Source organism: Dipodomys merriami, unplaced genomic scaffold, assembly GCF_024711535.1.
Source record: "Dipodomys merriami isolate MVZ:Mamm:240054 unplaced genomic scaffold, mDipMer1.0.p SCAF_29, whole genome shotgun sequence".
Lineage (NCBI taxonomy): Eukaryota > Metazoa > Chordata > Mammalia > Rodentia > Heteromyidae > Dipodomys > Dipodomys merriami.
In genome coordinates this window covers 3811388-3823681 of record NW_027204381.1, presented here as the reverse complement: position 1 = coordinate 3823681, position 12294 = coordinate 3811388, and the positions used below count along the sequence as shown (strand labels likewise).

General features: G+C 36.0%; 1 protein-coding gene across 2 annotated transcripts in view; it reads left to right on the top strand.

The window, feature by feature from the left end:
* The window catches only part of LOC138838830 (cytoplasmic dynein 2 heavy chain 1), a 172077-nt gene extending 161464 nt beyond the window's left edge, over positions 1–10613 (top strand). For both annotated transcript variants that reach the window (XM_070038203.1, XM_070038201.1), the window contains 4 exons: positions 3075–3184; positions 4295–4376; positions 5608–5724; positions 10138–10613. In XM_070038203.1, coding sequence (XP_069894304.1) covers positions 3075–3184; positions 4295–4376; positions 5608–5724; positions 10138–10296 — 468 coding nt within the window. In that variant the 3' untranslated portion in view covers positions 10297–10613. The remainder of the gene's footprint in view (positions 1–3074; positions 3185–4294; positions 4377–5607; positions 5725–10137) is intronic.
* The last annotated feature ends 1681 nt before the right edge of the window (positions 10614–12294 follow it).

The window sequence follows — 12294 nt, the reverse complement described above, 5'->3', positions numbered from 1 at the left end:
GAATTTTAAGTAACCTATGAGTTAAATGGCGCTGTGGCTCAAGTGGTAGAGCACTTGCCTTGAGCTGAAGAGCTGAGGGACAGCACCCAGGCCCAGAGTTCAAGCGCTATGACTGATCTCCCCACCCCCCCAAAAAAGGTTGGAAATTAACTGGATAAAAATCAAAACAGTAAAATTTTAGAGCTGCAATCAAGATTTAAAGGCAATATAATTGGCTAGCGAACATTAATGGATAGAATATTTGCATTAATGTATTCAGCACACATTATTAAAGCAATTCTGTAAGTTAGTGGGGAAAGCAATCTTTCCCTAAGGAAATTTCTTGCTCTATATGGGACAAGAAAATTATTTTTAAGGATATATAGTTAAAAATGACCAGAGTACCAGGAAGTTAGTTCAACTAAACTTAGGTTGAATAGCAAATTTTCTTTTTTTTATTGTGAAAATACTGTAAAGAGGGGTTACAATTACATGGGCAAAATAATGAGTACATTTCTTATCAAGCATTGTAGCCTCCTCCTTTGTTTCCTCTTCCCATCCCTTCCCATCCTCCCCCCGCCCCCCCACCCAAGTTGTAAAGTTCGTTTTTCCACATAATGACTTGTACATCTCATTGTTGCTATGGGTCCACCTGTATCCCTATTTAAATGATTTGAATAGCAAATTTTCTATCTCTTCAAAAGCTAGTGAGTAAACTTGACAGAGAATACTTTTGTTTTCTTCTAGGAATAATAATATAACTAGCAAATCTAATGCACAAGATTTATTTGAATGATGATAAACCAAAGTTTGGGCTCAGGAGCAATTTATATTCAAGAATGATATGTCTAGTAATATACCAACAATTTTAAATGTCTTATTTTTAATGATTAATTTGGAGGCTTTAATTCTAGGACAATTTTGGTAAAATACCTTGCTGATGAGCTGTAATTTATTACATCTATTCATTTAGTGATCTGAGAAACTTCCAATGTTTTGTTTCTAGTAAAAGCAGTGACTGAGGCACTTATTTCTTATTTTTTCTGAATAGATTAGACTTTTTAGTTCTGGATGAATTTATTCTCAGATCCCTTGGCTTTAAATTTACAGTAAATTAGAAGAAAAAATGTGGGAATAAAAGATGTCATTGAAAAGAATGATTGACTGTTATTATTGACTGTAAACACCTTTTCCAAGGAACATAGTGAATGAAAAGAGAATGGCCTCAGGTAGGTGCAGAAGTAGTTAAAAAGAAGCCGTCCAGCCATCTAGTTGCTCCATTCTTTCAGCTGTTTAAGAATTTTAGGTATACTGTAAAGTCTCATAATCATAGATCAGACTAAGTCTTATATTCTATCTCAAACCAAATCCTTGGCCATGACTAGAGACATTTGGTGAAAAATATTGCCAGCTAAGTATGCTAGCTACAACATTGCTGCACTCTTTCTTCAGTGTGAAGTATATAGCTTTAACTTATCAAACGGTATCTTTGTGCTACTCGGTACTTTTAAGCTTAATAGACTAGGAGTTATTTTTCCCCATCTGGTCCAATAACATTCTTACCACAGGACTTTAGTTAGGTGAAACAAATACACATTTATTTGTTAATAAGCTTTTTTATTTTTTGTCAGTTGTGTGCTTAACTCAGGTCCTAGGCACTGACCCTAAGCTCTTTTGCTCAAGGTTAGTTCTCTACTACTTTGAGCCATAGCTCCACTTCCAGTTTTTTATAGAGTCTTGCAGGGACTTTTCTAACTGGAATGGCTTTGAACTGAAATCCTCAGCTCTAAGCCTCCTGAAGAGCTAGGATTACGGGCATAAGCAATCAGCGTCTAGCTTAGTTTTATCTAGAATTCTTTGAATTCAAACTTAACTTTCAGGCATTAATGAAATAATATAGTTGAAAAGTTATATTAAATGGTTTTTGAATAACAAATATTTTATGGTAAAAAGGGTGATATGAGCAACTTGTTGACTGTTTAACTCAAAGTAGGGAGTAAAGTTTTACCTTGTATAATTTACTTAGTTGAGAATATTTTTATTATTGTAAAGGATAATATCTGAAAGAATTATACTTGGATTAGGAGGTATCTTTTTAAAGTCTTTGTACTATAGGATTTGAATACTAGTCAATGTATTACAACATTAATGCAAGTAGGGTAGCATTGGAGATTTTAATTTCTCATTCTCATCATGGCTGAGGTGGATAATAGGCTGTTAAAAGTACATAAAACACACCTTTTTCAGAGCAGCAATAAGATTTCTTCTAGGACGTTTATAAATTAGGTAAAATGACTTACTGAGTACATGGCAGTTTTGTTAAGTTTTTAGTAGTTAACATTATTCCAATCCCATCTCTGCACCTGCTAGAATCATCAGTGTACATGCCCATTGACACCTGTAGGAAATAGAAAAGCAAATCATGGCTGACTGAGCTTGTGACCTTGGACAAGACCTTCATCCTTGCTTTGCTCCATTTCTTATTTGTAACCAGGGGCTGCTAATCTGCAGAGCAGTGGTGAGCCTAACATCAGTTAGTAGATGAAACAATCTTGGATAAGGTTTTGCTGGGTTTTTTTTGTTCTAAGTGGGAATTTTTTAAATACTTAACAAACTTTATGTTGAGTTTCCAAATTAACTATGTTGATGTGCAACAGGTAAGTTCAGGTAAGTGGAAAAGCCTTAGCCACCTGTGAAGGAGAATGTTGTCCTCTTGGGTATTACCCTCTCCTTTGACCCTTGGTTCTGTAAGGCGCAAGTCACTCTCACGTCTGATACTGTTTGCAAGCTGATGAGCCTGTGGACTGAGGCAGGCCTGGAGCAACACTGGGAGGTCCTAGTGAAAGGCTATGCAGAAAGCTAACTTCCCAGGCTCTTAGGTTGAGCACAATTTTAGTAGAAGTATATAGAGGGAAGCTTACTTGGACGGATGGATGGATGTAGTGCAAGTTGCTGGGTCAGGCTTCCCAGACACATTTGGACACTTAAGTGCAAAACTCTGAGCACAAATGACTTGTGCATCACAGATCTTCAGTGCTGTAGAGGGTACGTGTGCATGTATATTTATACTTTTCATTTTCTCTCTCTTCCTCTAGAACTGGGTAGATAAAGCTGAAAAACAAGCTCTTCTTTCTGATACACTTGATCTGTCAGAGCTTTTCCATCCGGATACTTTTCTTAATGCACTTCGCCAGGAAACTGCCAGGTAATTAATAATGAGCTGCTTTGAGTTTCTAGAAATACATTTATTGTTAGAATCCAGACAGTTGTTATTCTCTGAAGATTTTAGTTTAAAAAACACTGCTTTTAATTAAAATATTTTATTAGGATTGGAAATAATGAAATTTGACTTTTGAAATTGTCATTTATCTAGATTTGTACTGTGAAATATGGTAACCAGAGGTCACATGGAGCTATTTAAACTTCTAGAAATTAAATTGAACTGTGATCCTTCTGGTCACTTTTAAAGATTAGCATAGCAGAAAAATTAGAGCCTTATCTTAACAAAAAAGCAGGGTGGTGTTGTTCACACTGTAATTCAAGCTACTCAAGAGGTATTAGTAGGAGGATCATAGACTGAGACTTGCCCCAGGTAAAAGTGAGACCGTATTTGAAAAATGAGGGGTGATGCTCTCACATGGTAGAATCTTTTCTGCAAGGCTTTGAAAAGGTTCAAATTCAAGTTCCCCAATCACACTGGCTTGCTCGGTATCCACAGGTGGCTAGGTACGATTTTGGAATATATGAAAACTTTTTTTATATTTGTACTAATGTTTATTGTACAGTGTGAAGAACGGGATCTCATGGTCAAGATCAAATTCCTCTTTATACCAGGGTAGGATTACTAGCTTGTATTCAGAGAACATTTTTTTTTAAACCAGTGAGCACATAGTGAAAGAGATGCTACCACAAATAAGCTGAACAAAATTTAGTTGTATAGTCACTTGGACATTTCATTTTATACTTTCTCAGGATATAAGGAATATTAGTATTTTGATTAATTTGATAAGCATTTATTGGACATTTATAGTGTGCCTACATTTGAGGCTTAGTGTCAAAATGGAGAAAGTAAAAAGCCACTCTGCTAAGAGAGCTTGTAACCTGTATATGCAGTTAGGTATTATTTGCACACTTTGATTTAAAATAAAGAAGAATATCTAGCTGCAGTTCCTTATCTCATTTTAGTGTCTGAGGGTTGTTTTGTGGAATTAACTAGGTCCCCTGAGCCATGTTAAGGTCATTCATCCCTTCTATACCATTGAGCTTGATAGCAGAGAATGACTTCTTTGTAACATTTGATTCCTCAACTTTACAGGGCAATGGGCCATTCTGTGGATAGCCTTAAATTTGTAGCCTCATGGAAAGGTAGACTTCAAGAAGCAAAGCTGCAAATTAAGGTACTAACTTTAGATGGTTATCTGGGTTAAAAATGTATAGCTAATGAAGATAGATTCTGAAACTTCTGTCTTTATTGTTGTGAGATCAACACAGATTGACCTATAAGAATTACAATACAAATAAGAATTTATAATATAAAATCTGATATTAATCCCACCGATGAAAAAATAAAGATGTCCTGTTATACTGAAAGCTGTGCCATATACAAGCAAAGCAAAAATAATTAGGGTAAATGACATGACAGAAGGTACACATTGAGACACCTATTACATTCAACTTCAATGGTAAATATACACAGATACCATGCCACCTCCTCAGTAAACAATGTGTCTTCTACAGTAAGACACTAGTGCCAAATTTAAGGCAGGAAGTATGAAGTACACATGTACAAATAGCATGGGTTATTGTTGACTAGTGGTGGATAATTAGTCAAAGTACAGCATCGCTAAAATTGTAAAGTATGCTCCAATACATTTTCCTCTCATCTACAAATGAAATAATAGGATGGACTCAGTTGTCTATCTGGAATGGAAAAAATGCAGACGGTTTAAAGAAAAAAGGCTTTTGGTTGGAAGGAGCCAAGTAATTTTGCTTCACCTAAACAGTTTTAGCTATTGTTCATTTAATCTAAATTCTTCCAACTATTTTAAATAGCTTGTGAAAGAGGGATTCTTATTTCCCACTAGTGTTTTTTGAATCTGCTGAAGGGTCATCTCTTTATTCCTCCCATCCCAGGGAAGAAGCGCCTTCACCTGGTTGAATTACAGTGAAGAAATTAGGGCCCTTTACTTGTCTCTTCCGCATTCTTTTATTTCAAGTGTAAATATTCTGAATGAAGGGGTTCTGCATTTCTAGAAAGGCTTGTTCCAGCATGATTGTGACTAAAAATTAAGCCTGCCATTTTCCCAGAGAACTGTTGTATGTATCCTCTAAACTATATTTCTTGAGAATAAAGGTGACAAAGTAGATTGACATTGGAGAAAATCAAAGAAGGAGCTCTGTTTTACTTTACACCAGATTTAATTTCTGTTGCCAAGACATCTGAGGGTATATGGTTAATGGCATTTACATATTAGCTAAAATGAGAATTCAGTCTGAGTTACTAGTCTGTACCTTTTCTTTATATTCTCCAATAAGGTGCCACAATGGAACATGTGGCCTTTGATGTTCAGATATGTCCATTTTGAAGTCGAGAGTCACTGAATATATTAACAATATTTTCTGTGGCAGATCAGTGGCTTATTATTGGAAGGCTGCAGTTTTGATGGGAATCAGCTTTCTGAAAATCAACATGACTCTCCCAGCGTGTCAGCAGTTCTTCCTTGTTTTATGGGCTGGATTCCACAGGTAATTTACCCATAATCTTTCAACAAGTTATTCTGGCCTGTGTATTTCTGCTTTCTAATCTTAACCAAATGATTTTATAGTCAAAATCTTTTTAGATGTGTAGGACATTTTAACCCATTTTGCTTTGGAAATCACATAAAGAATATATAGTGAGAACCCTGTTTGTATTCCTGTTCTTTTCAGCATTGTGCTAGGCACCTCATGTACTTTTATGTTAGTTTCCTGATGCAGCTGTGTAAAGCAGATATTTTTCCAGTGCTTAACCATGTTCAGGGGTTAGAGGTTTCCCCACAACTAGGTACAGAGTGACAGAACCAAGGTATAAATACTATTTTAGTTTCACACCAAATAATAGCAGTATAATGCTGAAATAGGCAGATAAAGAATGAAAGCTTCAATTATTGGAAGTATAAGGCAAATTCCTTTTTAAAAAAGCATATAGGTGCTGGGAATGTGGCTCAGTGGTAGAGTGCTTGTCTTGAATGCATGAGGCCCTGGATTTGATTCCTCAGTACCACATAAGCAGAAAAAGCTGGAAGTGGTGCTGTGGCTCAAGTGGTACAGTGCTAGCCTTGAGCTGAAGGACAGCGCCCAGGCCCAGAGTTCAGACCCCACGATTGGCAAAAAAATAAACATATAGCTGCAGTTGAAACACATGACCTTTCCTCCATGAAGACCTTTAAAAAACGTAAGTATTAATACATGACAAGGAATCCCTTTCCTAAAAAGCAGCAAATATATGTATTGCTTACTACAAGAAAAATGAATTTTATCATTGAGAAATAACACATTGAAATTTCTAGTTTAGTCTTTTTGAAAAGAAAAAGCATATGAATATTCATTTAAGAGAACCCAAAGCTTTAACAGTCATTGTTCAGAGATCCACAAGCAGTACTTACAATAGGATATCAACATCCAATTCTAAGCCAAACACCAGTACTTACACCTGTACTAGCTGCTCAGGTTCAGAGCCAGTCTTGACAGATAAATCCAAGAGATTTTTTTTTTTATCAGTCATGAGGCTTGAACTCTGGGCTAGGGCGCTGTCCTTGTGCTCTTCAACTCAAGGCAAGTGCTCTACCGCTTGAGCCACTTCCAGTTTTCTTGTGGTTTATTGGAGATAAGAGTCTCACAGACTTTCCTGCCCGGGCTGGCTTTGAACTGAGATCCTCAGATCTCAGCCTCCTGAGTAGCTAGGATTACAGGCGTGAGCCACCAGCGCCCAACCACTGAGAGATTCTTATCTCCAGCTTACCTAGAAAAAAGCTGGACATGGAGCTGTGGCTCAAGTGATAGAATACAAGCCCTGAGAGTAAAGTAGCAAAAGCCATAAAACTGTTCCCCCAGCTCAGTATAACCATAATACTTAGATTTTAATACATTTTAATTATAAACACTTTATATGTAGTGTTAATGTGAATTACTTGAGGTCTTCATTTATCTTTTTTGCATTGAGCAGTCTATGTATGTAAAAGCTCTGATCATGAAAATACTGAAAACCTGAGGTTTGTTTCTACTTTGACCATTAGGTTTTAGTGACTTAAGAGCAAGTTTACACTTTTCTTCCCCCCCCCCCCAACCCCCTGCCCAAACTAATAAAAGTCTGTCTCGGGAGAAGGATTTGTCACTGCACTTTAAAACATTGTGTAAGATTCCAACTAGGTTTGTAAGGGTTTAGAAACAGAAAGCCTAGTAGCTGATAGTGCATATGCAGAGTTTTCCTTTTAAAAGGAGATTTTACTGGTGTGAAGAGATAGGGACATCTCCTGACTAGAAAGAAATATATTGCTGAAAGACATTTCCATTTCATTTTTGATCTCAAAGGAAATAGGGAAAGCAAAGCAAATATCAGGTGGCAGAGACATAATTCAAGACCTTTTCTGGCTTTAAAATTAGTTGTCCAAAGACAAGTATGCTCTTTGCTGAAAAATCCTGAAGCAGCTCCAGAAGGAAGCCTCTTCAAAGGCTATTAAACTCAGGCCAGCGTGAGCAGTTACAGGCAATGCTTTGCCATTTAAACAGTAAAAAAGAAGGAAAGAGATTGGTTGAAAATATAAACTCTAATCCCTACTTTTTGTATTTTTCAGCTCAACTCAGGATTCATTCTTTCTGCAAATCCTTGTATTATTTTTTATATTTTAATTTTTGAAAGTTTTGAAATTTCCCAAAATACTAGATATTTGTGTTTCCTAAATTGAATTTAAGTCTAAAGAATATTATGTAAAATGCTTAGCTGCTTAAAGTTTTATGTACACTATTAGCACACAAAAATGCTACTAATTGGCAAAATCATCAATGCAGAGAGAGAACTGGAAAGATTTAGGATGGCTGATGTTTTCACCTATTCAGGGAATGATGCTACATGACAAATTTTTTATGCACATCAGGTTAAGATTTAAGAATGTTAGGAACAAATAATTTCTGAAAGAAATGGAGTGGGAGAAAGAGGATTACGATTAGAAAAGATAATAATTGTAATTTCATAAAATTAGTGCCCACTTGGACTTAATAGGCTTTTAAAAATTCTCCATGTAGGAGAGATACATTTCTCTCATAGCAACATGTAGCATGGGTGCTAAAAATTGGATTTTTTTTTTGTCGGTCCTGGGGCTTGAACTCTGGGCCTGGGTGCTTGCTGTCCCTCAGCTCTTCAGTTCGAGGTGAATGCTCTACCACTTGAGTCACAGTGCTGCTTCTGGTTTTCTGGTGGTTTATTGGAGATAAAAGTCTCACGGACTTTCCTGCCTGGGTTGGCTTTGAACAGTGATCCTCAGATCTCAGCCTCCTGAGTAGCTACAATTACAGGCATGAGCCACTCTTGCCTGGCTTGGAAATTTTTTCTAGATGATTTAACAATAGAAAGAGCCTCATGGATGGATAAACGGTGTCTTCAGATTCCCTCACCTCCCTGTGAGGTGTCCAGGTGTCACTTGTACTTTTATAATTGGGAAACTGGTATTGGGAGGGTCATCCACTTAGCTCTCTAGAGTGGCATTCCAGGGCCAAAAACTGGTGATTTCCACAAATGCCAGAACTTTAGTCAACTGCCCTCAGTGACTTTGCACATCTTAACTATGTACCATGAGTAAATTTTCACTGGGTTTTAAAACTGACCAGTTTTGGAATATTTTGCAGGGAGTCCAGCTTATTTATTAACTTCTATTTTCAATTTGAACTGGAAGTACCATTATGAACTCATTTAAAAATGTTTTTAGTATATATGTGGGGTGTGTGTGTATTTCTGAGCTTTTATCACTGAAAGATCCTAGAATAAGAATGGTCATTCCTCCACCTAAATTATAATCTCTTCCACCATTTCTCTTGAACCCGTGTACTTATAGGACAAAAGTATGTGACTTTGTACCATCCTACCATACCAGAAGCACAATGAAGCCATTGAAGACAACTAGGGACATAGCAAAACTCAGGAGCCAACTTAAAGTACTACCACTAAATATTGACAATTTGAACATTAATAAGATAATTGCACAGGTTGAGCCAAATTAACAAATTGAAATCTATTTAGAAAAGGATATACTTTGGAGGTACATCAACAAACACCAGTTTCATTATTTTGAATGAAATAAACTAGATGCATTTAGACAACCTTTTCTGTGTAAACTTTAAACTGTACATTCTCTTATAAAAACTAATAAATGGAATTGAAAAAAAGGATAGAATCAAATTACCATTTTATACTCTTGAATGAAATCACCATCATTATTAGCTTCTAATATCCCAAAAGACACCAGACATTGTGTTGCATCTTGATAGAAATTAGTTACTGTGTGCTTATATTGGGGCTTGTGTTCAGGACTTCATGCTCTCACTGGCTTTTTTAAAATTCATGGCTCTATTCAGCCACTTGAGCCACACCTGCACTTCCATTTATGAGAGTGTGTAATAGCATGTATATAATAGTTTTGGCTAATAAGTATGAGGGAAATACCATGCATGGAATGTAACTCCCCTCCCCCCCAAAAAAAAACTCTGTGGTTAGTTTCTTCATAAGTATTGCTAAGGAAAAAGCATACACCTATATAAATTTTGGAGATTTAAGAGACATTAACAAACTGGAAAATGTAGGTTTTATCTGAATTACAATTTTAATTAGAAGTATTAAAATTATATGTTGAGTGAATGGAGATTTAACATTGGGAAATAAATATTGTGAATTATTGGTTCAAAATACTCAAATATCTGGAGACTGAAAGGAAACTCAGTTGGGCATGAGTAATTATTGCAGTGTGATAGTAGGGGCTTATTAATCTAAGTATTCCATAATAACTTACTGGTTAGAAGATTTTAAGTATTCCATAATAACTTACTGGTTAGAAGATTTTCCGTTTGTTTCTTTAGGCACAGAATCTGCTTTGTTTGCAATAATCTATTTTAAACATTGTTTTTAAACAGGGTGCTTATGGTCCCTACTCCCCTGAAGAGTGCATCTCTCTGCCTGTTTACACAAGTTCAGAGAGGGACCGTGTGGTGACCAACATCCATGTTCCCTGCGGGGCCAACCAGGACCAGTGGATCCAGTGTGGAGCTGCCCTGTTTCTAAAAAACCAGTAGGAGCGAGCTCAGCAAAGGATGCCTTACAGGATGAAATAAAATGTGTACCGTCTACATTTGAAATATTAGTTCAGAATATGCTTCTAGTTCACCTGCACTGTTGATCTCCTTGGGTTCTTGTTTTAATATGTAGTAGTGGTGCTGTGCACCTTTGAAAGTAGTGACTTCATGGAATTAATAGTGGAAGTGTATTATTCCTTTGATAGGCAGTATTTCTGTGAGGAGCTCCATCCTGGTTCAGATATGTAAGTAAAACCTTTAAAAATACTATATTTAAGAAATCAATAGTTTGGCTACCATTTTAAATATTTAATAAAATATGACATTATTTTTTTCTGTCTTCCTTGGCTTATGATGTAAGTATCTACTCTCTTTTTCAACTCTATTAGATCAATATACTTACACATTAATTATTACATATTACATATAATAAAATGCATTAAATAAAATGCAATAATTATAGCTGATATATAACTCATTTATATAATTCATAATACCTATAGCTGATATATAACTCATTTATATAATTCATAATACCTATATAAGTTACATTTCAAAATAGTAAAAGGGATAATTCAGATGATAAATATAAATACTGGTGATATTCAGCTGTTGACAATTTTTGGAGCTTGTTACTTCAGCTCTGCTAGACCCTCTGAATCAAAGAAAAAAACATACTGTTCATCTGGATGACAGGTATTTCAGTAGCCAAAAATTGGCTCCAGCTGTACTTAGAATTTCTTTTAAGAACTAAGGTCTACATTTTTGTTAGGTCTTGATAAAAATGAATTAAATCAGAAATAAAACTCTCCCTCTTTGCAGATGACATGATCTTGTATTTAAAGAATCCCATAGACTCCACTCCCAAATTACTCAAGCTGATTCAAAACTTTGGCAAAGTAGCAGGTTATAAAATTAACCCCCAAAAATCAATGGCTTTTCTGTATGCCAACAATGAGAAAAGTGTGGCTGAAATTATGAAAGCAACTCCATTTGTAATAGCCCCACAAAAAATAAAATACCTAGGAATTAACTTAAGAAGTGAAGGACCTCTATGATGAAAACTTTAAAATCTTGAAAAAGGAAATCAACACAGAACTAAAAAAATGGCAAAGCCTCCCATGCTCCTGGATTTGAAAGATTAACATCGTGAAAATGGCAATACTTCCCAAGGCTATCTACAAATTCAACGCAATAACTATCAAAATTCCAACCTCATTCTTCAAGGAAATAGAAGAGGCAATCCAAAAATTCATATGGAACAATAAAAGACCCCGAATAGCAAAAACGCTCCTCAATGGAAAGAACACTGCTGGAGGAATATCAATACCAAATTTCAAACTCTACTATAAAGCCATAGTAATCAAAACAGCTTGGTATTGGCATAAGAACAGACCTCAGGACCAATGGAATAGAATTGAAAACCCAGAAATGAACCTACAGACCTATAGCCATCTAATCTTCGATAAGGTAGCTAAAACAATAGAATGGAAGAAAGACAACCTCTTCAGTAAATGGTGCTGGCAAAATTGGCTAACTACACGTAGAAAACTAAAGCTAGATCCTTATATATCACCCTGCACCAGAATCAACTCCAAATGGATCAAAGACCTTGAAGTCAAAGCAGACACTCTGAAAACATTACAGGATGGAATAGGAGAAACCCTAGGTCTCCTTGGCTCAGGCCGAAATTTTCTGAATAGAGACCCGGAAACACAACAAATCAAAGAAAGGTTGGACAAATGGGATTGCATAAAGTTGCAGAGCTTCTGCAGGGCAAAGGACATAGCTAGCAAGATCAATAGAAAGCCCACGGATTGGGAGAAGATCTTTACTAGCCATACAACGGACAAGGGTCTCATATCTAAAATATACTTGGAACTCAAAAAATTAAACCCTCCAACGACAAATCCTCAAAGAAACAACTGCCCAATAAATAAGTGGGCGAAAGACTTAAAGAGAAACTTCTCTGAAGAAGAAAGAAGGATGGCCAATAGA